The 24573-nt window shown below is 52.8% G+C and overlaps 2 protein-coding genes across 4 annotated transcripts; both read right to left on the reverse strand.

The window, feature by feature from the left end:
• Positions 1–4765: 4765 nt before the first annotated feature.
• KEAP1 (kelch like ECH associated protein 1) lies at positions 4766–12090 on the reverse strand. Of its 2 annotated transcripts, none has more exons than XM_027581768.2 (6): positions 11803–12090; positions 9094–9779; positions 6837–7522; positions 5571–5776; positions 5132–5308; positions 4766–4976 (listed from the first exon to the last, which is right to left on the reverse strand). In XM_027581768.2, exons 2-6 carry the CDS (start codon positions 9730–9732, stop codon positions 4810–4812), a joined length of 1875 nt encoding a protein of 624 aa, XP_027437569.1. In that variant the 5' UTR covers positions 9733–9779; positions 11803–12090; the 3' UTR covers positions 4766–4809. The 2 variants fall into 2 exon arrangements, with proteins under 2 accessions (XP_027437569.1, XP_027437568.1); XM_027581767.2 differs by lacking the exon at positions 11803–12090 and adding an exon at positions 11424–11768.
• A 3943-nt stretch (positions 12091–16033) lies between these two features.
• On the reverse strand, positions 16034–19830 carry S1PR5 (sphingosine-1-phosphate receptor 5). Of its 2 annotated transcripts, none has more exons than XM_027585401.2 (2): positions 19551–19830; positions 16034–18148 (listed from the first exon to the last, which is right to left on the reverse strand). In XM_027585401.2, exon 2 carries the CDS (start codon positions 18128–18130, stop codon positions 16934–16936), a length of 1197 nt encoding a protein of 398 aa, XP_027441202.1. In that variant the 5' UTR covers positions 18131–18148; positions 19551–19830; the 3' UTR covers positions 16034–16933. The 2 variants fall into 2 exon arrangements, with proteins under 2 accessions (XP_027441202.1, XP_027441201.1); XM_027585400.2 differs by lacking the exon at positions 19551–19830 and adding an exon at positions 18683–19278.
• Positions 19831–24573: the final 4743 nt, after the last annotated feature.

Consider the following 24573-nt stretch of genomic DNA (forward strand, 5'->3'; position numbering starts at 1 on the left):
CTTAAAGTATAAGTTACAGAAAAATCGTTTGGCAAACATCAGATTTAATGGTGGCACATTAGAAGCACTCACCTTATTATTAGGAATAAGACAATTATTCCCCACTATTCCCACAACTCACCAACACTTCAAAGGTCTTAGCTAATGCTGTAAGGCAAGAAATGAGTGGCGTAACTATTGGAAAAGATGACATTCCACTATTCTTATTTGCAGACGATTTAACTATCTGCTTAAAAAAAAAAAAAAACCTAGAAAACTAGAAAGAGGCTGGTGGAAGATCAAGATATCTAAATCAACAACTTCCCCATATACCAGAAATACCAATTTTATTTTATTTTTTTCAGAAACACCAATTGTAAAGGATCAAGGAGTAAAGATCTCATTGACAACAGCAACCAGGCCCATTAAACTCCCAAGAATTAACTCTTTGCAAGCCCTTTGTGGAGAAATTATAAAGCCTTCCTGAGAACAGCAAAGAAGACTTCACTAAACAGATACCCTAAGTTCATGAACGGAAAGGCCTAATGTAAAAATATTATTCCAGCCCAACTTGATAATTTTAATGCAACCCAATTAAAATTTTGATTTTTCATGTAATTTCATCCATGGAACAAAGAATAAATATGCAGTAACAGAATAGCTCAGGGTTTTTTTTTTTTTTAAATAGAAAGAAAAAGGGAGAAGGGACTTATTCTGATATTAAGACATGTTAAAACTTTAGTAATTAAAATGATGAAATTGATGCAAAAATGGATATTTAGGTAAAACAGTAGAAAGTCAATGTAACAGAATAGAGGTCCCATACATACATGAGAAGTTTGCATATGATTGGGATAGCATTTAAGAACTATGGGTAAAGAATTAATTAGTCAAGAAATGGTTTGAAAAATAAATGGTTGAGTAATAGCTATCCATACAAAATTAAATTCCTACTTGATACCACACACACCAACAACTCCCTGTTGGATTTAAAAATAGTACAAAAACAAAACAATAATATCTGAAGGAAAAACAGTACAAAAATTTCTTGATGTCTCTGTTAGTCAGGATTCTTGGTTTTAACAGAACAAAAACCGAGTCTGGTTAACTTAGGCAGAAACAAATGTACGGGCAGGAGACAACAACTTAACAAATGGGTAGGAAGCCATGGAAAATGGCAAGAACCAAAAGTCCTTCTTAAATATGACACAGAAGAGAAAAAACATCAAGGGAGAGTGATAAATTTGTGTGAAATTTAAAAAGAACTGCTAGAAGCCGTAAGAATATGGTTTGTTACAATCACTTTGGAGGGCAATCTGGCAGCATCTAAGGAAAGCTGTGCTTACCCTAAGATCTAGTAAGTTCTACCTTAGTATCCCCCCGGAGAAATATACAGATTTGTGCCCGAGGAGACATGGTTAAGAATAGGCATTTCAGCCTTATCTGTAATTTTGAGAAATGAAAAGACCTAAACGTCTGTCGGTACTGCAAGAGATAAAACAGAACATAGGTACCTGGCAAAAGGAATGTGATGTCACAGACAAAAAGATCTAGAAGTCTGAAGGCGGGGGAAGCAAGTTGCAGAATAATACAGGCAACATTATGCCATTTTTGTAAGGAAATACATAGAACATTACTGCAGTTTGTTTTAAATTGAGAGGGGACTGGAATGGAGAGATAGTAAGATTTCAGCTTTATCTATAAAGTTCTCTTTTTTTTTTAAGGTAATACTTAGGTATTTAACAATTAAAGAGAAATGAGCATGGCCCACAGGGCCTCTTCTGACACCATGTTCCTCCTCCCTCTGAGTTCATTTAGATTGCTTCCTGGTGCCACAGGACCTTTGCATGTGATGCTTCTTCTGTCCCGAAGCTTGCCCTTCCTTTCCTCACTAAGTTTACACTATCAGTTCCTTTGGATTTCTGTGAGAAAAGCACCTCAACAATGCTTTCTCGGGGCCTCTGACCTAGGTCAAGCTCCTGGCCTTCAGAGGGCTTACCTTTGAACCTAATTACGTAGGCATTTTTGTGATCATTAATTCTAGCTCTCTGAGAGAGACGGTGTCATGCCTGTTTCTCACTGTGTCTGAACACCTCACTTCGGGTCTGGTAGAACAGCCATTCGAGACCTGTTGGAAACATTAAAGCCTGAAGGCGAGCAAAATGACTGTGCACTCTCCTAAAACAACTGTATCTTGAGGCCTCAAATCCGACACACCCCCAAAACATTGCCACTTCCCTTCTATACCTGCAGCCTCCTCAAAGCTTCTCTACCCCTGGCCGGGATTAAGGTTGAAGCCACACAGGAGCATTCCTAATTCTCCGCCCTTATCAGTCCCCTCAGCTGTAGATTCAACCTCTCTCTGGCTCCCACAGGCTAATCCAAACTGCCAACCTCTCACCTGGCTAACGCGATAGCTGCTTCGCCTTCCCCAGTGCACTCCGCTCTGCAGCCAAGCCGTGTCCACATGGCTTCCAGAGCCATCGACTTCCAAATGGGAACTTAACCACGATCCTCAGCTGCCTGTCACTCAGCACAGTTGTAATATTGCCGCAGCATCTGGCTTACCTGTAGAGTTGACCCAGTTTACCTGGGGGGCTGAGGGGTTTGGGGATGCCAGCCTTTCAGTGTTCAATCTGGGACTGTCCTGGGCAAACCAGGACAAGTTGGTCACCCCACTCTGCTAGGCTGTAATTCCACGAGGGCCGGGATCATTTGGGGCCTGTTCACTACCCTAGCCCCAATACCTAGCACAGTGAGGTCTTTTCATAAACAGCTGTCTTTGCAGAGTTAGAAAGTGAATGTAAATACTCACCTTTGTTGGTCCAGCAGCTTACACAGGGCCTAATGCCCAGCCGGTGTCCAAGTACTATTTTTGCAGAGAAACTGTTCACCTTGCTTTACTGAATCAGCTGAAACCTGACCTCAAGACCAGGGTCCCAGCCCTTGTAGAAGGAAACCCCACTCTGGGATAGGCTGTGTGGCTTCTGGCAACGGATTTACATGCAAATTCCTCTTGACTCTAGATTAGATCGCTGTTTCTGGAACTTTCACTGATATACACACTGACCCACGGGACCTCTTTATGTCCCTTCTCACACACGGTGTTAGATTGAGTTGTAACTGCTTTGGTGTCCACTAGAGTCGAATCTAAACCCTACCATTTAGTGGCCACATGACCTTGGGTAAGTCACTTCTCTGAACCTGTAATCTGTAAAGAATTTCAGGCTGACCTTCCTGGCTCACAGCACTCTTGAGGATCAAATGATGTGCAAAAACACTGCAAATGCTAAAAGGCTATCCAGATACTATGTTTAGAATTCCTAGTCCTCTCCCATCCATTCAATGCAGCCAATGAAGATTTATTTCCTTGTTCCAATAAAACCTTAGGAAGAGGACCAAGGAAGCGGTGCAACTGAGAAAACCTTCAGGTGGATTGAGTGAATGAAGCTTCAGAGCTGAGAAGTAAGGGAAGGAATCAAATGTTTCCTCACTAAGCTACCTGGGAGAACCTAGGACATTCCTGATAGTTGAGACCTCTTTGCTCCACTCTCCCAATACAAATAGTTAATTGGCGGGGCACCCGGGTGGCTTAGTCTTCAGCTCAAGTCATGATCCCAGGGTCCTGGGATCGAGCCCCGCATCGGGCTCCTTGCTCCGCGGGAAGCCCGCTTCTCCCTCTCCCACTCCCCCTTGCTTGTGTTCCCTCTCTCGCTGTCTCTCTCTCTGTCAAATAAATAAATAAAATCTTAAAAAAAAAACCCAAAAAACAAATAGTTAATTGGCTTAAGAGAGAGATCCAGGCCATATGTTGCCTTCACACGAATTGTTCAGAAGAGACCAGGTTATATCGAGCCCTTTGCCTAAGAAAATTCCCAAGAACCCCTTTTGTCCTTTTAATATGCAGGCACCTAAATAAAAGGCTCACTCTGTGTTATTGAAGCGCATACAAATGACTGGATAGATTTTCACCGATTTGGAAGGCATGTTGGGGATGGTTTGCCTTAAAATAGAACTCTAGGGATCCCTAAAAAAGAGGTGTCAAGGAGTTAGGTCATTGTCTTCAAAGAAGCCCAGTGTGACAAAGGGAGCCCTGCGTGGCTTGCCTCTGGGGAGAAAGATGCCCTACATGTCAAGATGCGAGGGGCAGAGATGACGACCTGGTTTCAAATTCAAACTCAAAATCAAAGACTTGAGTACCCTTTCAGAAGAGTCCTTTCTGTCCCCAGGTTCGAAACCTCCAGCTGGGAGCCCGGGTGGAAGACAGCTAGTTAGTTTGTTCTTTATTTTCATTGGAAAGTTATATGGTTACTTATCAACAAAATGACTGTCCAGGGCAGAGATATCCAGTGGTTTCTGTGTACAGGCCCATCCCTGCGGTCCACACCTTCACAGGAGCCTCACCCGTGAGGCCTCAGCTGGCTCCTTCCCAGGCCTCCAGGAACCAACCACAAAGACGCAAGAAACAAAAACCCGGCCTGACCTCAGCACCTGCTTTTACCGCAAAGGGAGGTGGTGGCTGCTGGTGTGGGACCCAGGCCTATTCTCAGGGTAGTGGGTGCAGGGGCCTCTCTTCCTGGGAGCCTGCCCTTCATGCACCCGCCCCCTCCCAGGAAGGCTCTTTTGGACACACCTGGGACGACTCTGACAGGCTCATGGGTTCCCGCTCTGGCCTTCTTTCTAGTTGTCATTTGAACACTGAGGCATCTCAGCCTCCCATCTTGGAGGATAAGCATTTGCTCTGTCGCCTTTTCTTTTTGTCCCTGTTTTTGTACAAAAACAACCATACTCTCGATCAGACCATTTTTTTGCCCAAGAAACACAAGTGGCTCAACAGGTACAGTTCTGCTGGTCGATCTGCTTCCGGCAGGGCTCCATGGTGACAGCAACACCCACCCCGCTCCGGCCCGATGTCATGTGGGTCACCTCACTCCAGGTGTCTGTGTCTGGGTCGTAACACTCCACACTGTCCAGGAACGTGTGGCCATCGTAGCCTCCTGCCGGGAGAGCAGAGGAGCCAGTCACCCCCTCTGAGGGGAAAGAAAGAGGGAGAAGGAACCCCAAGAGGCCCTCCTCCTGGGATTTGAGCCCGCCCCCCAAAGATGGGGTTAATCGGTCTTCTCCACCCAGGCCCCCGCCCCCAGGGCCTCACCGAGAACGTAGATCCTTCCCTGGTGCACAGTAATCCCCAGGGCACTCCGCCGATGCTTCATGGGAGCTACAAAACTCCACGTTTCCGTCTCCACGTCATAGCGCTCCACGCTGTTGAGCTGGTCCTGACCATCATAGCCCCCCGCGGCATAGATACAGTTGTGCAAGACACAGACTCCTAAACCGTACCGTGCAGAGAGGGTGACTCCAGGGCCTGGCACTGGGGGGCCCCAGGCCCCACCTCCCCTCTCCCCTCTCCCAGGGCGCCCTTCAGAAACAAAGCCGGAAGACAAGAGCTCCCACCGTCAGGGTCTAGCTCTCCTGTGCGTGCCCCAGGGTTTAAGACTGGAACAGGAAGCCTCCCCCAGGTCTTGCCGAGTTTCAAGCCCAGGAGCGGGAGAGGGTTCCTCCATGCTCCCCTCCCGGCAGTCCCCACCGACCTGCCCCACTCCGGATGGTGTTCATGGGTGTGATCATCCGCCACTCATTTCTCTCTGGGTAGTAACACTCGGCTGAGTTGAGGCGGTTTGTTCCATCAAAGCCCCCGACGGCATAGAGCAAACGGTTGAGGACCGCCACTCCCACCCCGATCCTTCGAGTCAGCATTGGGGCCACCAAGTGCCACTCGTCCCGCTCTGGCTCATACCTGCAAGGACATAAGAACAATGACAACAGCGATCACAGCTCACCTGTGTGGAACACTATGACCCGACATGCTGCTAGTTCTTTCTGCACTTGAACTCTTTACTCCTCATAGCTTTCCTCTGAGGAAACAGGTTCACAGCCATCATCTGCTCAAGGTTACCTGCACGTCTGCTGGACACTGGTGGTGGCACGACCATACACCACCTGCCAGGCCCTGTACTGCGTGTTATGTTAGCTCCCCAAAACCCCACTTAGCCGGTCGGGCAGGTGGTTCTCATGATCATCTCCCACTTCCCCATCATCTTCAGACGACAAGACAGAAGCACAGAGGGAGGAAATGGCATGTCCCGGGTCACCAAGGAGCTGGGGCTGGGGGTATGAACCAGCCTTCTAGGACACCAGAATCCTAATTCTAACAACTAGGCTACCACCCAGGATGGTTTTTTTCAAAGTGTGGTGTCTGTTTAAAATTCCCATTCCCCAGCCTCACTCCGAACCCACCAATGCCAGATCTCCAGCAGTGGGCCAGGGAGTTTGTTTTAACAAGTTCTCCAGCTGAGAACTGTATCCTGGATCACGCTTCTGGAAGAGGAGAAAGCAGAGGACTGGCTGTGCAAAAGTTGGAAGCCAAAACTGCTCAGCCTCTAAACACAGGGTCATCATGCAGTTGTGTAGGTTGTGCACTGCACGAGGGGGCACCTTCCACATAGAAGACCTCATACATCTGTTTATTATGGCAGTTTGGGGGCAGACGGCACTGAGGTGTCATGTTATAATAAAATTAGCATTTTACAAACTTCAGACTGACAGAACTCTTTCCAAATCTGCAGTTGTTATGGGTTTGTGACAGCCCTGTGAGCAATTCCCAGGCCCAGACACATCATCCAATGTCACTGACCATAAATCTCCCATGGATTTAGCTTCACCTGAGGCTTCCACTCCCTGAAGGCAGAGCACAGAGACAGGCACTCAACAACAGGGGGGGTCCCCAAATCCCAATGGGTTCGGCCCTGTTAGCAGTGGAAACCTCAGAGCCCACCCCTCCGGGCCCTGCCACTCACCTCTCCACACTGTTGTGGTGGATGCAGCCATGGGAGCCACCAACGGCATAGATGTGCCCATCGATGACCCCCACCCCGATCCGATTGCGTGGTACGCTCATGGGGGCACAGGGCGACCACTGGTTGGTCATGGGGTTATAGCAGTCCAGCGCATTGGAGTCGGTGTTGCCATCGGGCGAGTTGTTCCGGCCACCCACAGCATACAGCAGCCCACCCACGACGCAGCCGGCCAGGCCGCTGCGAGGGACCTGCAGGTCTGCCAATCGGAGCCAGGTGCCATCACTGGGGTTGTAGGCCTCCAGGTAGCTGAGTGACTGGCGGAAGTAGCCACCAGCGGTGTAGATGAGCCGGCCGACTTTGGGCGCCCGACAGGGCATCACCTGCGTGGGCTTATGCAAGGTAAGCTCCTGGAAGATCTTGACCAGGTAGTCCTTGCAGCGGGAGTCCGACTGCAAGATCTCGCACTTCTGCAGCTGCATCTGCAGGAAGTGGGGTGTGAGTGAGTGGCACCGCACAGCCCGGAGCAGCGCCTGCACGTAGAAACGCCGCTGCTCACAGTCATACTTGACCCAGTTGATACAGGCATGGAAGACCTCGGACTCGCAGCGCACGTTCAGATCGTCTCGGCTGATGAGTGTCACCAGCTGGCAATGGGACAGGTTGAAGAATTCCTCTTGCTTGGCCACCTGCGGAGGGCATTACTGTGACAGGCTGACTCCCCTCAACAGCGGTATGATTGCAGACAAGTCACTCAACCTGCCTCTGACAATCTCAGTTTCCTATTTTGTAAAACGGGGATTCAAACAGCATGAACTTGTAGGTTGTGAAGATTAAATGAGTTAATACTACATGCCAGGCATATAGTACCTAAGTACTCAGGCAAATGGGCAAAGACACAATGTACTATGTACCTTTTTGTATCATTTTGTGCTTGAACTATAAGATTGTTACCTTTTTTTTAAACAAAATTACTTTTTCAAAAGGGCAGATTGACTAAAAAAGGAAAAAGTAATAGCCATAGAATATTCTACAAAAATGTAGGCTCTAAAGAAAGAAGGCTGAGCTGCAACTTGGCCCACTACTTTCTAACTAGGTGATCTTGGGCAAATATCTGAAACGCTCCATGCCTTGGTTTTCATCCTCTGTAAAAGAGGGATTATTATTGGTAGCTACCTCATAGCTGGGCTACTCCTAGGGTATACAGGGCCCCAGGCAAATATTTCTTGTCAGGCACCAGTCTATATAAATAATTTCATTCACCCGACATCAGCAGGTCACCAACACTCTGGTACCCCAAGCCCACGCAATCCCTTTAAAGAAACACTGTGCAGGCCTGTGGAAAAGCCCTGCTCACAGACCACCTTCCTGGAAGCCATAGGCCCTCGGACTAATGCCAGCGCTCCTCATCTGGTCAACCCCACACGTGGGGTAGAAGGAAAGAGAACATCTACCCCTTAAGGAGAGAAATGGAAACCAGGGCGGTATCTACTTCAGCTGATCCCGGCAACTGGAGGAGGACTTTGAAAAGTTCCAGGAAGGCCCTCTAAAGCACGGGACTCCCTAAGGCATGGGGCCTGGGGTACAGCCCTGTTGGGCCACACCTAAGGGTGGTACTTCCTCATAGGATCGTTGGGAAAATCCAATGATGTAAAGAATGGAAATCACTTAGAACAGGGGTTGGCCCACAGCAAGTGCTCAACAAACACTTATTATCATCATCATCCCAAGGGCACAACCTCTAGTGGCTGCCACCCAAGAATTTGGGCTCATCATTATGATTTTACAAGGAATCTGCTATTTTCTGCTCACAACTTCCTCCACTTAAAAACGAAAATGAAACCAAGAACAGTGTAAGGACAACACTGCGCTGACCAGAGAAAACACGTCTAAGGGTCACATCTGAAGTAGGCAGCATGTCATGGGTGTTTAATAAATATTTGCAGACTGTCTAAAATATTGGGCCCTCCTTTAGCGCACCCCAGGGTTGAGCTGCTGTCAATGTGCACTGCACCCTTCCCTACCCTTGGCCCCAGAGAAGCTGGGGAGCCCAGAGAAAGACCCAGGAAGCTCTCACTTTCCTCAGCTGTTTCCCAGTCACCCCAGATGTGTAGACTAGGACCTCAGAACCCCATTTTTCTCCAACTCCCTGATCTGACCCTTCACATCTCAAGGGAAGACAGGGATGTCCAACCATCTGTCCCTGGTCCTTCTGATACCGCCCCCAAGCCCTGGCTCCATGTCTCCTCCTGTCACTCACCTCTCCGAAGTGCATATAGATGTATTCGCGGGCGCGCTGATGCAGCTCGGCGCAACCGATCTGTTCAGCGAAGTTGGCAATGCCAATGGCGTTGCTGGGGTCCAGCTGCTGCACAAGGAAGTCGCTGCAGGCGCGGACGACACTGTCGATCTGGTACATGACGGCGCCATTCATCACGTGGAGCACGCACTTCTCCCCCATGGAGATGGAGGCCGTGTAGGCAAACTCAATGAGGCGCTCCATGACCTTGGGGTGGATGCCCTCAATGGACACCACCTCCATGCCCTGCTCCCGCAGCCCATTGGTGAACATGGCCTTGAAGACGGGGCTAGATGAGGCCAGCACCACCTTGTGAGCCATGAACTGGGCGGCTGGTGCGTCCTCATATTTGACCTGCAGTGTGACATCACATAGCTGCTGGCTGAGCCGCAGCTCGTTCATGATGCCAAAGGCCTGCTTGGTGTGGTCCTCCAGCGTGTAGCTGAAGGTGCGGTTGCCATGCTGGGAGGGCGTCACCTCGGCTTTGCACTCGGTGGAGGCGTACATCACCGTGTCCCCTGCCCCCTCAGGGCGCTGTGACCTCAGGGGAAGGAATCGCGTGCGGGCCCCAGCCCCGCTAAGCCTGGGTTCCGGCTGCATGGGGTTCCAGGTGACAAGGGACCACACCACCACTGGCACTCAGAGGCCTGGAGGAGGGAGAGCACAGGGCTGGGGGCAGGGCCTGGGGTCAGGCCTCCTCTTTTTAAAGATAAAGTGACTTCTAGACCAGTTTTCCTTCCCAAGCCCAGATGAAGCAATGTCCATTTGTGCTCACTAACTGCCACATGGCCTCAGAGCCCAAGAGTCCATCTTCAAACACAGGTCGGATGATGTCCCTCCCTTGCTCAGAATCCCCCTATGGCACAAAGAGTAAAGCCAAACTCTGCAATGTCCTACTAAGCCGTACACAGTCAGCCTCTGTCCACCTCTTTCCTTTGCTCACTCTGTTCCAGCTGGCTAGTGGCCCTTCCCTTCCTAGATAGAGCATGTCTAGCTCATTCTTTCATTTACCTCACCAACATTTAGTGAGTATCTACTATGTGCCAGGCACTGTTCTAGGCACTGGAGACACAGCAGTGGAGAAAGGCAGACATAAACTGTGCCCCCCTGGAGATGACACTTGGGGAGAGACGGGCCCTAAGTAAAATAAGCAAGACTTGAGTAGAAATTGGGGTTGTGAAGAAAAGGACAACAGCGTTGGAACAGTGTGACTTGGGGCAGTTAGTTTAAATCGGGTAGTCCAGGGCTCTGTTAGAGCTGAGACAAGCAGGAGATGTACATGTGAAAGGGGTTTTCCAGGCAGAGGGAATGGCAAGTGCAAAGGCTCAGAGGCAGAATGAGAGAGACAATCTGGAGAATCAGGGAGGAGTATAAATGAGAAATACTACTAAAGGGAAGGTTTCCATGAAACCTGTAGAGTCCGGAGGGCCAGGGCATGAGCTATGTTTTTGAAAGATCCGGCTGGGAGAAGAGGGGGGTCTGCAAGAGGCTCCCCAGGTTGTCCATTTATCTTTCCCGGACTCAGAGCAGAGCCATCGCCTCCCTGTTTTATTTCCGCCACAGCACTTGTCAGAAACCGAAATGAGCTCCGTGGCTTGCTTGTTGAAGGATGGCCCATGCCTCTGGTCCTCAGCCCCAGGGCTTACGAAGGCAAGGAGCCCTGTGTAAGTCAGGGCTGTGCCCACCCCCGCATGTGCTCCCCCAGGTCCAGCCTGGGGCCTAGCTCAGGGGTCAGTAAGCAAGTGGCTGGCTGGCTGCCCACTCCCCTGTGCCTGCCAGAGCACCCTCCTCCCCCGGGCCCAGGGCGCCGCTCGGCCGCCTCTCCCCGGCTGAGGCCCCTGTCCTGCCTCTTGGTCTTTGGCCAGTCGGTCGACGGTGCCCCTTGGACACTGGGCACTTCCCCCCTCCCACCCGCGAAGCGATAAGCGGGGGACTGCGCATGTCCTGCCTGAGCCGCCACCAAGGCCTGCAGAAGGGAGGAAGTGACCCCTGCCGCGCGGCCTTTCCATTGCCCACCCCAAGGCGCAGACCAAGCTCCCCAGCGCGCCGGGCTCCCGGGCCCTCGGTCCGAGGGGCACTCCCTGGGCCTCTCGCCCGGCTGGCGTAGCTCCCGCGCCACCCCTCGAGTCGCGCCGTCCAACAAAAGCCTTGGACTCGAGCCGCGCCCTCCTGGCCCTCCGCGAGGCCGCGGGACCCCCAGGGCGACCGGACCCGCGGCGCCCCGTTCCCCGACCCCCGGGGCACTCCCGGCCAGCCGTTCGCACAGCCCCGGCGCAGGGCGCCTCACTCACCCCGCCATGGCCGCGCTCGAGCTCCGCCTCCGTCGCCCAGGCCCGGGCGCCTCCATCGCTGCGCGCCGGGGGGGAGGCGCGGAGCGCGCGCAGGTCACCATGACTAAGCAGAGCCGGGCGCCGGCCGTGTCAGAATAAAAGTCCCCGCGGCCCCGGGCCTCCGGCGGCGGGGAGGACAGAGGGGCCGCTCCCCCCGCCCCCGCCGCCAGTCACCGTGCTGCGCAGCCCCAGCGCGGCGACCACTCCGCCCGTCAGTGCGGCGCGGGGCACCCAGCCGCGTGGTCGGAGCCGCCGGGAATCAGAGCCTCGGGTTCGAGGCCCGGCGCGCCCCTGCCTGCACTGGAGATCGGTGGACAGCCCTACCGGCCGGCGCGCTCACCTCGGCCCCCGCGTAGCCTCGTAGCTCTTGCCGCGGGGTGGGGATGCCCGGGGCACCGAGGCGGCTCCCCGCACAGTGGTGCCACCCGCGCGCAGAGCTTCCGGGAAACCCGAGGGTCCGCGGCCCCGCCGGGGGCGGCTCCCGCTTAACTTTCGTTATGGGGCGCCCGCGGGCGCGTCCGCAGTCGGGGAACCTTGGCTCTGGGGTGGCAAGGCCTGCGGGGTCTTGGACGTCGGGTGGGGGGCGGCCTCGGGTCCAACGAGAAGGAGGCGGGGAGAGGGCGGAGAGGCGCGGTAGGGAAGGAGCCGGGATTCCCCGCCCTTCCCGCAGGTGCCTGGTGCCCCTGGGCAAGGAGCGGGCGAGGGCTAGGGCGCAAGGCCGGGGGCGGGGGGTGGAGGGGACGTCCCGGTCTGTCCCCACTTCGCAAGGTCCCTTCCATCCGCCCAATTTCTTCATCTCGGCGCGTGGCTCCTCTCCCCCACCCGCTCTTCTCCTTTTTAAATTTTATTTATTTGTCAGAGAGACAGCGCGCGCGCAAGCAGGGGAAGCGGCAGGCAGGAGAAGCAGGCTCTCCGCTGAGCAGGGAGCCCGATGTGGGGCTCGATCCCAGGTCCCTGGGATAATGACCTGAGCCGAAGTCAGGCGCTTAACTGTCTGAGCCACCCAGGCGTCCCCCGCTCTTCTCCCTTTAACCCCACACAGCTTAGGCCTCATGGTCCAGTGGTCGCAGGATCCTGCTTGAATTATTTACCTATTTGGCTTTTCCTTGTCTTTATTTTTTAGTTACCTCCAATCTAGAGGCGCGTGAAGCTGGCCTACAGGGGTCTGAAGCCTGGCTCTGCCGCTCTCTAGCTCTTCAGGGATAGGTCCATAACTCAACCTTTTTACACTTCCAAGTTCCTCCCTGTAAAATGGTAATAATACTAGCACCTACCTGCTAGGTCATCCGGAGGACGAAATGCAAATGTTAGTGCCCAACAGATAGGAACAATTGTTATTTTTCATGGCAAGGGATACGGATTTGCCATTTATGCTGATTATGATATGAAGTTCATTTTTAAATGTACGTATTTTTATTTTATTTTTTTATTTTTATATTTTAAATGTTTTATTTATTTATTCATGAGAGTCAGAGAGAGAGAGAGAGAGGCAGAGGCAAAGGGAGAAGCAGGCTCCCTGCCTAGCAGGGAGCCCAATGCGGGGCTCGATCCCAGGACCCTGGGATCATGACCTGAGACGAAGGCAGACGCTTAACCATCTGAGCCACCCAGGCGCCCCTAAATGTGCATATTTTTAAAAGAGCCCATCTAAGCCAAACTATGGGAGCAGCCTAAGTGTCCATCCATAGATGAATGGACAAAGAAGATGTGGTATGTATTTATATTATTCAGCCATAAAAAAGAATGAAATCTTGCCATGTACAACAACATGGATAGAACTAGGGGGTATAATGCTAAGCAAAATAAGCCAATCAGAGAAAGATGGATACCATATGATTTCACTCATCTGTGGAATTTAAGAAACAAAGGATGGGGCTCCTGGGCGGCTCCGTTGGTTAAGCATCTGACTCTTGATTTCGGTTCAGGTCAAGATCTCAGGGTTGTGAGATGAGCCCCACAATGACCTCCATGCTGGATGAGGAGACTGCTTAAGGTTCTTTCTCCCTCTCCCTCTGCCCCCCCTTAAAAAATAAAAAGGAAAAAGAGAGAGACAACCCCAAAACAGACTCTCAACTATAGAGAACAAAGTGGTGGTTACCAGAGAGGAAGTGGGTGGGGGGTGGGTGGACTAGGTGAATGTGATTAAGGGTCCATCTATCACGATGAGCACTGAGTAATGTATAGACTTGCTGAATCACTATATTGGACACTTGAAACTAATACAACACTGTATGGCAACTACACTGGAATCAAAGTTTAATTTTTTTAAGATTAAGGATCCTGAGCCCAAGGCAGATGCTTAACTGAGCCACCAAGGCACCCCTCAAAATAAAAATGAAAAAAAAATTTTTTTACAGCACCTGGGTGGCTCAGTTGGTCAAGCATCTGCCCTCAGCTCAGGTCATGATCCCAGGGTCCTGATATTGAGTCCCACATCGGGCTCCCTGCTCAGCGGAGAGCCTGCTTCTCACTCTTCCTCTGCTGCTCCCCCTGCTTGTGCTCTCTCACTCTCTCTGTCAAATAAATAAATAAAATCTTTAAAAAAAGTTTTGGGGGACGCCTGGGTGTCTCAGTCAGTTGAGCATCTGCCTTTGGCTCGGGTCATGATCCCAGGGTCCTGGGATCGAGTCCCACATCGGGCTCCTTGCTCAGCGGGAAGCCTGCTTCTCCTTCTGCCTCTGCAACTTCCCCGGCTTGTGCCTCACTCTCTCTCTCTCTGACAAATAAATAAATAAAATCTTTTAAAAAAATAAAAAAATAAAAAATAATTTTTTTTAGAGAGAGAGCATGAGCAGGGGAGGGTCAGAGGGAGAGAGCGAGAATCTTAACCAGGCTCCACACTCAGCGAAGAGGCCAGTGAGGGCTGGATCTCATGACCCTGAGATCATGACCTGAGCCGAAATCAAGAGTTGGAAGCTTAACCAACTGAGCCATCCAGGCGCCCCTAAAATTGTTTTTTTAAGAAAGACTGTATATCTTTGAAGAGACGATCAAGGATACAACGCTTTCAGTTTTCTATTAAAATGGCTTCATAAAAATTTAAAAATTTTTTAAAAAGTATCTCATAGGAATAATTCTTGCCATATGTGATATACATTCATTCCTGAAAAGCTAGATGATAAACTGACCCAAATTTCAGCCGTACTTGGGAAGTCTGTTTCCTAAAGATATTCTATATTAAATCTTCTTTAAAAGAAAAAAAGAGTCCATCTAAACGAAAACTAGGCGAATAATCGAAGGAAATGCCAGGCTAAAAAGATGTTGGTCTAAGAAAAGATTCTGCCAGCCTTAGGAGTGAATTTTAAAGATTCAACATCCCTGCTCAAGTCTAGGATTAAATCCAAGCCAGAGGGTGGAAGGGGGTGTTGAGTGAAGCTGCAGTTCTGGGCTGCTCCAGAAGGGGCGCCAGAGCATAGTCAGCAAATACGCAGAGAGGCCCCGGCTCCGCGGAAACCCGCACCTCCCTAGAATGTGTCTGAAGCAATCTCTCCTATCTCAAAATCGAACCTATAGGCCCTGTGACCCAGTGATACCACTTGTAGAGATTTATCCAAGGTACACTGGTACACGTGCAGGAGGATGTATGTACACGGATGCTTATTGCAGTACTGTGTATAAAGGCAAAGGATTGGACTCAACCCACGTGGCCCTCCGTAGGATCCTGTTGTAATTAATTCCTTTCCATGCTGTGAAATAGTATAGAGCCAGTGAAAGAGATTAAGACATTTGCCTTATGGATGTTTATCTTGATTAAAAAAAAAATTTTTTTTTAGTGCTATGGATTGAATTGTCACACAAGCCCCTCTCCCCAACGAGAACTGTATGTTGAATCCCTAACCCCCAACACGATGGTCTTTGGAGATGGGGCTTTGGGGAGGATGAGGCCATTCAAGGTGTGTCCTCATGATGGGATTAGGGCCCTTGTAAGAAGAGACACCAGAGAGCTTCTTGATTTCTCTATACCATGAGAGGATACAGCAGGAAGGTAGCCATCTGCAAGCCAGGAAGAGAGTCCTCACTAGCACCAGATAATGCTGGTGGGCTCATCTTGGACTTTCAACCCCCAGAACAGTGAGAAATAAATTTCTGCTGTTTCAACCGCACAGGTAATGATATTTGTTATGGCAGCCCGAGCCAACTAAGACAGTAAGACAGTACAAAATCTGTGGGTGTGCAACAATTCCAAGATATACTATTAAGTGAAAAAGCAAGATGCAAAGCAGTGCTAAAGTTGTATAAAAAAGAGAAGTTTTGTTTGTTTTGTTGTTGTTGTTTTTAAGAGAGAGGTGTTTACCTGTCAGCTCATTTATCCACAGAATAGCTCCCCCTCCAAAGGAGCCAGACACAAGGCCTGCGCTGCTTAGGGCCTGGGAGCCCGGCAGTCTGGGCTAGTGTCCTGGCTCAGACACCAGGCAAGGTACTCACCGCTTGGAGGTTCTTCATCTGTCAAATCGGGGTGAGGAAACCACCTTACAAAGTTGCAGTAAGGGTGAGGAAAAGGTGTGTCCTGGGCCTACCACCGTGGGGATGACTAGCCAGACACAGTAAAGCTGTAATTGTTCTTATTATTTTATTATATTTTTTATTTTTTTATGAAGGATCTGACACCACACTCAAATCTTTTTCAGATAGGAATTGGCTGTTTCTCACAGTCAAATTTTAGTTTAGGGTGCCGTGTCTTTGGCATTCTCTCCTCTAAACTTGATTCCTTTCTTTCTCTCACGCCCACACTGAATTCCTCAGTAATTCCCGCCTGCTGTCTCCAAAATCTATTCAGAATCCACATAGTCTGAGGCCCCATCCTTGCTCTCCTGGGCCAGTGCAGGCATTTTCACCTTGTTCTAGCTTTGACCTTCACCCTTACAGAGATCTGTGAACATCTCAAGCAAATCAAGTCTGTCCTCCGCCTCCCACTTCACTCAGAGAAAAAGCAAAGTCCTGGACGGGGCCCACAAGGCTCTGCCCACTCTGCCCCAGCATTTTCCTGCCTTTGTTTCCTCCCACCACCCCCCCTCCCTTGTTGCTCCAGCCGCAAAGAGGATCTTTGCTTTTCCGAGAAAACACAGGCACGTTCCAGCCTCGGGACCTTTGCACTGCTGTTCCTTCATCCTGCAAAGCTCTTCTTTCAAATGTTCCCAGGGCAATGAAGTCTCAACTTACATCGTAAGTCACCACTTCTGCAGAGAAGCATCCCCCGACCACCATCGCATCACTGTATTGTAGCTGGAATTATATCCGTGATGTCCTCACCCTGTTAGTGCCTGTGTCCCCCATCAGAATGTCACTGCTACAAGGGCCGCGATTTTTGTCTGTTTCATTTACTGCTGTGGGGCTTAGCATAAATAAAACACGTTTCCCTTCGTCTCTTCCGCCGCCACCATCTTCAGCTGCTTTTCCTCCAAATTCCTTTATTTAAAAAGAAAAAGTCTGCAAAACAGCTCTTGGGGAGGGTACTGGCAGGCCAAAGGGCGTCAGTCTGCGGCCGGAGCGGGTACCAGGGTCCGGGCGGCTGTGGGCGCCCCAGGGCCGCCAGCGGAGCCGCTAGTGTCCAGCCCGTCCCGCTGGGGTGACGAGCGCTCGGAGCGGCTGGAGCTGCCGTCCACGCCGGGGGGCAGCCAGCGGTTCAGGCCTCCCGAAGGCCCAGCGGGGCTCCCGGACCCCTGCGAGGCGTCCTGCCCTCTGTGGCAGGGGCGGCGGCCGCAGCAGACCAGGCGCAGGAGAGCGAAGCGCAGGTCGCGGTTGGTGAGCGTGTAAATGATGGGGTTCAGAAGCGAGTTGGCCATGGCCAGGCCCAGGAAGGGGTCGGCCTGCAAGAGCACGGGGCAGGCGCGCGCGGGGCACGCCACGTCGAGCAAGAGCAGCAGGAAGAGGGGGCCCCAACACACCACGAAGGCCAGGAGCACCACGCTGAGCGTGCGCAAGAGCGCCAGCGAGCGCGGCGTGCGGCGCGCCCGGCTGGAGGTGCCCCCGGCAGCCCCGGGCCGCTCCCGCAGGCGCCGCGCGTTGGCACGCACCTGGCAGTAGATGTGCGCGTAGAGCGCACAGATGGCGGCCAGGATGCCGAGGAAGGCGAGCACGCAGAAGAGCACGTAGGCCTTGGCGTAGAGCGGCAGGACGGTGGAGCAGGTGTCCAGGCGGCCCAGACAATTCCAGCCGAGCGCCGGCAGTAGTCCGAGGAGCAGCGACACGCCCCAGGCGGCAGCCGCCATTGCCAGCGTGCGTCCCCGACGCGCGGCGGGCGCGGGTCCTCGGCGGGCCATGGTGAGGCGGCGCTCAAGCGCGATGGCCAGGAGGCTCAGCACCGACGCGGCGAGCGCCACGAAGACGCCACCTTCACGGGCGAACCAGAGCGCGGGCGACAGGCGCAGCGTGAGAGGCCCCGACAGCAGGATGTTGGCGGCATAGGCCGCGCCCGCCAGCAGGTCGGACAGCGTCAGGCTGCCCAGGAGGAGGAACATGGGCGCGTGGAAGCGCGGGTGGCGCCCAAGCACGAACAGCACCGCCAAGTTCTCGAGCACGATGAGGGCGCACACCGCCAGGCACACGGCGGCGTCGGCACGCAGCCCCGCGCCGGGCTGGTAGCGTGCACCGCGAAGCTTGCCCGTGTAGTTGTAATGCAAGACGATGACCTCGCTCACCGGCGCCGGCCGCAGCAGCCTCGGCTCCATGGGCCGCTTGCCCCAAGGCTGCGGAGAGGTAAGGTGTAGTAAAAGGCCTGAGGAGGCGGGCACGGTGGCGCGGGGCCTCGCAGCCCTGGGAAAGGGGCCCTCACCCGCTACCCACCACTCCACACTTACCCCGGGGCCCAGAGGGAGTTAGGGATGGAAAGGAGGTGGCCGTGGAGACAGGCCAACCCAAAGGCACGCAAATAATATCACGAGGGGACATGGTGACAGAGTCCCCCAGGAAAGGGACACGCATAAGTCACACATCATCAGGGCTATCCAGGGGCAGATTCAATCATAAGCAGACAGGGATGCACACACGAATACAGTGACACGCTGCCAAGACATGTACACCCAGTCACAAATTAGAGCAAAAATACACAGTCACACCCCGTGAGGGAAACCAGAAAATGTATTCACACTTGAGCAGAGCGACAAAGACAGAGACACACAGGGACCCAAATTCAGCCACAGAGAGGGTAAAGCTCAGTCGTACAGGCCAGTTTCACAACCTCCACCCACAGCCAGCCTGCAGCCCAGAGCCTCACAACCTACGTCCCGTGCTGCTCGCAGGGCTTTGTGCGCTGCACGCACTCCTTCATCCACCGCAAAAACCCCGTGAGAAAGCCGTCTATCCTCCCATTTTACAGAGGCAGAGCCTGAGGGCAACAGACAGGATCCAGATGGCATAGACAGGCTTTTGCAGAGGGGCTACACGTGTCATTAGAGTGTAATAACATTTTCCGCCCAAGACTTCACCCTCTAATCCCCTCGACAGCTTTCCCCTTCGTCCCAGTTCACAGACTGGAAGCTGTGACTCAAAAGTTCCTCGCATAAGAAGCGGACACGAAGGTTCTCTTGTTTCAACACAAATACAGCTACTCAGAAATGGTTACACAGTCGCGCGAGTCCCACTTAATAGATGAGAAAGTCGAGGCCTGGGAAGGGAAACGGACTTATTTGCGCAGGGCAGGAATAAACGCTTCCCGGACGGCATCGGCTGCCCTCAGCAAACCTTGCTCAAACACAGCCCCAGGGAGTCACAGACTCAGCCACACTGCGGGGAGGGAGGCATCAGATGTATGCAGACACGGGTGACGCTCTGATGGGGACACCGAGTAGAGGCTCACAGCCTCTGCATCTCCCGCCTCGCCTCGGGTTTCCTGGAAACAGGACTGAAGGAGCGAAGCTTGCAGTGTAGCCAGGAGAGGGCGAGGCCGGGGGAGTCCAAGCGCCCCTACCCCGATCCCCGCCCCCCCCCCCCGCATCCAGCCCGGAAGTTACCGCTTTCCCTCCCAAACCCCCCCGCCCCCTGAGGCCTCCGGGGAAATCCAAACAAGGGGGACCCGGGCTGCGGTCGGGGCAACCCCCTGCGGGCCGGCCTGAGCCCCGCGCACCTGGAGACCCAGGGTAGTACACTCACCCCTGCGCCCTGGTCGTGCGCCCCCGGCAGTCGCGCTGCCGCGAGCCGAGTGAGCGGACGCGGCTCAGGGGGCGGGGCTGGAGCTGGCCGGCGAAGGGGAGGGCCCGCAACGCGGACCTCTGGCGATCGCCAGCAGTCGCCCCCTCCCCTTGGGGCCTGGGCACCCAGCCCATGGCTGCCAGCCTGTGCCACCCGCCGCGGCACCGGAGCGCGCCCCGTCGGCGACTGGCACCGGCGAGCCCTTGGCTCCCCGCTCCGGGCCTGAACTGCTCTCCCAGGGAGGCTCCGTCGCGGCGGAGGACCCGGAGAAGCCGGGAAGGGGAGGTTCTCGGCGGGGGCGGCCGCAGCCTGAGCCTCTTCCCGCCCCCCAGCAGAGGGGTCCCGTCTGTCCTCTGGGGCCTGGACACTGGTCCCTGCCCACTTCCCGCCTACCTTCCAGCTGTGCCTCCGGGCTGCACCCCAAGAACGCCCCGTCGGCGACGGACCCCCCCCCCCCCCCCCCCCCCCCCCCGGCAGCGCAGGTTAGGAGGAGTCGTCAGCAGGGCGGCGATAGCCTCAGTCCCCTCGCCCCAGCAGTTAGGTCCAGGTGGCTCCGGGGCGCAGGCCCCTCTCCATTCCCCCCCCACCCCACCCCCCCGCTCCCACGCCGGGCTTGGAGTTGGGGAGGAGCAGGTGAAGGTAGGATTCTGGTGGAAACCTCCGTCTCCCCAGATGAGGAAGATCGGGCTCATATGCCCTCCTGGCTCCCCCCACCCCGTCTCTGCTACCCTTATTGCTCCCAACGATGTGATTTACTCATTTAACATATTTCTGGGCTGTGTCCCCACCAGACAGTCAGCCCCCACGGAGGCAAGGGTTTGCGTCTGTCGTGGGCACTGCCGGGACACAGCCCAGGCCCAATAATTTACCCGCCCAGTGAGTGAATGAATGAATGAGTGTACCCTCGCTTTCTGTGTGTGTGTCCCTTTCATCGGGTCTCTCTGGGTCTTTCTCCCTGTCTCTCTTGTGTCTCTCTCAGTCGTTGGCTGTCTTTGTCTATGTCGCTCTCCCACGCCTCTCCCAGGCCTCCGCTCCTCCAACGGGCCAGTCCCAGCTGGCCCCACACCCCCACTCCCAGTTCCCAGGAGTTTCCTGGCCAGGCCCAGCTCCCCCACCCTCAGACCAGAGGCTCCAGCCAGGAAGGGGGGCTGGGCCTGGTAGCTGAGACCTTCACCGCGATGGTGCCCTTTGACTCAGCCATGGGTGACACGAGGGTGTTCCAGGGGCCATGAGGGGAGGATTGGGGGGTGCCCCCATGTGAGGGATTGTGAGGGGCACCCAGGCCAGGTCAAATCCTTATGTAGCCCTTTGGGGATCCCTGAGGCTTCCACACACCCCCCATTCCTTGGGGAGACAGAACGGTTCCTGCCTGCTCCGACCAAAGACACAGGCAGTGGGGCTGGAATGGGGGAATGGGGAACGCTTGGGTGGTGGTGCTCTACAACCTTGCCTTCCAAGCCACAGGGATGAGCCCTGAAGATTCCCCAAACGCAGTGGGGCCACCCAGATGCTGGATAAATGACCCCCTTCTGCAAAAGGGAAGCCACACCCCTCGTGGGAAGATGGCCTCTTCACACCTCCCTGGGCTCTATGCTGTCCAGGGCCCTCCAATCACCAACCACCCCCCACCTCCTAGTGCCTCTTTTCTGTAGACTGGGACCCTGATTTCTCCAGCAGTTGTCAGGAGCCTGGACATCTCTGTGCCGCCACCCCTATCCACCATTCCACACCTGTGGGCACAGTTCTTAATACTCAGATCAGGTACCTCTCCTGCTCTAAATTCTCCCATGGCTCCCTAGGTGTCTCAAAGTAACTGCCAAAGTCCTCACCACCATCCCCGTGGCTCTGCTTGGTGTCTCCTTACTTACTTCCCTGCCATCCCTGCCTCCAGCCATCCACTGGCCTCCAGCCCCGCTGGCCTCCTCCCAGTTCCTCACACAATTCAGGACCTTTGCACTTGGGGATAGGTCTGCCCGGAACACCCTTCCCCCAACCCTTCCCAGCTGGTCACCTCCTCAGAGAAGTCTTCCTTGATCTCTCTCCCTCCTCCCCAATCTCACATGGCATCTGGCACCATCTGAAATTACCTTGATTATTTATTTATTCATGTGGCGTATGGTGTGTCTGTGCCCCAGACCCCCAGATCCAGGAAGGCAGAGACCCTGTCTGTTCCTCTGCCCCAATGTCATCTAAATATAAAGGGTTCAGGGTCTGTCACCAGGCTCAGCTACTTTGTAGTCTAGGACCATGGGTAAATGATGCCCTCTCTGAGCCTCAGGGACCTCATCTGTAAAAGTTAATAACAGTGTCCACTCTGAGGGATATTGTTGAGGATGAAAGGTATTAGAACAAAACCAGAATGAGGAAAACAAAACCAGAGCCAGGACATACAGTGAGAGCTCAATAAATGTTGGGTATTATTGGTCACCACCGTATCCCTGAGGAGGAATTAGGAGAGGACTCAGCTCAGGCCCCATGGGCCTCAAGCACCACCAGCCCCAACCCATTCCCTCCCATTCTGCACCCCCCGCCCCCCAGTCAAGCCTGGTCTCTTCCCCGGGGAGGGGCAGCCTCACCTGATACATGCCTGGGCCGGCACACCCACCAAGCAGGTTCTACTCCCAGGGCCCTCACACAGGGGCTGCCCCGCCCTGGTCTGCACCTAGTCTCAAAGCAGAGTCAGTGCCTGCAAGAGCACAAAATGCCTAACATGGTCCCCTCAGACCCCCACCCACCTAGAGGGCTGGAGGACCACAGTGGCGGGGGGGGGGTGTCCATTCAGCCCTCTCCACCCCCTTCAGACCAATCCTGAGGCATGAACGCGGCTGGCAGGGAGGTGCAAACTGACAACTTTCCTCCTGGCCAGAGACCAGAGCAGTCACAGTTTGGGGGATCTCAAACTGGAGGCCCAAGGGCCAAGTGTGGCCCACAACCCCAGGCCTGTTTGCTTAGCTCAGAGTCTTCCCATTCAAACAACCCTCTGACCTGGCCAGAAACACTGTACTTTTTTGTTGATAAATTTGTTGCTCGAAGGGGTACAGATTAATAGCTCTGGGACTATTTATATGCTAGTGTTGAACAAATAAGTACATATGGTAGATCCTCACAGCCAGGTTTCATGCTCTTGCAGAAGGAAGTTGCAAATAAGCAAGGTGGGGGCACCTGGCTGGCTTAGGCAGTGGAGCGGTAGAGCGTACCAACTCTTAATCTCAGGGTGGTAGGTTTGAGCCCCACGTTGGGTGTCGACATTACTTAAAAATAAAATCTTAAAAAAAAAAAGCAACGTGGTGCTGGACTGTGGTTAGCAGTATGACATGTTTATTTTAATAGATATAAGGGGCGCCTGGGTGGCTCAGTGGGTTAAGGGTCTGCCTTTGGCTCAGGTCATGATCCCAGGGTCCTGGAATCGAGTTCTGCATCAGGCTCCCTGCTCAGTGGGGAACCTCCTTCTCACTCTCCCTCTGCTGCTCCCCCTGCTTGTGCGTGCTATCTCTCCGACCAATAAATAAAATCTTTTTTTAAAAGATAGATATGAAAATAAATATAAATGTGTCTCTCCATGGCTTAGTAAACACACCCATATTCCCTAGCACTGTCTGCTGAAGGTTCAGAAGCATTGATACTCTAGAAAAAAAATGAGTACACTCAGCCCCCGGGTCTTGGTCTTTAAATACCATTTCCTAATGCAGGGACCCAGGGCTGGAGAAATGGCTGATTCTAGGGCTAGGGCAGAGAAAATACCAAGCTTGGAGACTTTCCTAGAAAGTCCTTAAAACAAGCTGAAAGGACACAGGAGCCAACCTGAAAGAACTTCTCTTGGCCAAAGCTGGAACAATTTGAGAATAAGGTGAATAAGCATAGTATTGGATTATAACCCAAACGATGAAATAAATGTCCACAAGTCCATACTGATTAAAAATACATGATTAAATCCATTTAAAAATGGAGGAGAAGGGATAAATCTCCCTGACAGGAGACTTCCAATTAATAATGTAGAATGAGGGGCCCCAGGGTGGCTCAGTCGGTTAAGTGTCTGACTCTTGGTTTTGGCTCAGGTGGTGATCTCAGGGTCCCTGAGATCAAGCCCCACATGGGGCTCTAGCAGCTCAGAGTCTGCTGGAGAGTCTCTCTCCCTCTCCCTCTCCCTCTGCTCCTTCCCCGTTCTGCCCATGCACTCTCTTACTCTCTCTCAAATAAATAAATAAAATCTTAAAAAGAAATAAATGTAGAATGAACGATGAAAATAGAAACTAGCCGTTAGAATACCACAGTAATGACCGCTGCAGGCAGAATCCACTGATGGATGAGAAATTTTTTTTTGATGGATGAGAAATTTAATGGACAAAACCTTAGGGAGAAACAGGACATTTGCATAGCCTCAAAGTTTCTACTCCTAAATATTTATTAATCACTTTGATGTCTTGTGAGGCACCTGGCTGGCTCAGTTGGTAGAGCATGTGATGCTTGATCATCCGGTTTTGGGTGTAGAGCTTACTTAAAAATAAAATCTTAAACAAAAATCACCTTGATGGCCTTAATCTTTGTCCACAAATTCTTTTTTTTAAAGATTTTATTTATTTATTTGACAGAGAGAGACATAGCGAGAGAGGGAACACAAGCAGGGGGACTGGTAGAGGGAGAAGCAGGCTTCCCGCTGAGCAGGGAGCCTAATGCGGGGCTCGATCCCAGGACCCCGGGATCATGACCTGAGCCGAAGGCAGACGCTTAATGACTGAGCCACCCAGGTGCCCCTCTTTGTCCACAAATTCTTGATACTCCTTCCCATAAGGAGTGGAGCTAAGTTGCACCGTCCTTGAGGGGGAATGGACTTGGTGTCTTGCTTCACAGGACTAGAGTATAGTATAAGAAAAAATTGCACAGAGAGGTTCATAGTGACTTTAGTCATAATTGCCAGAAGTTGGAAGCAACCAAGGTGTCCTTCAGTAGGGGAATGGATAAACTGCAGGACATCCACACACAGGAA

This window comes from Zalophus californianus, chromosome 1 (assembly GCF_009762305.2).
Source record: "Zalophus californianus isolate mZalCal1 chromosome 1, mZalCal1.pri.v2, whole genome shotgun sequence".
Classification (NCBI taxonomy): domain Eukaryota; kingdom Metazoa; phylum Chordata; class Mammalia; order Carnivora; family Otariidae; genus Zalophus; species Zalophus californianus.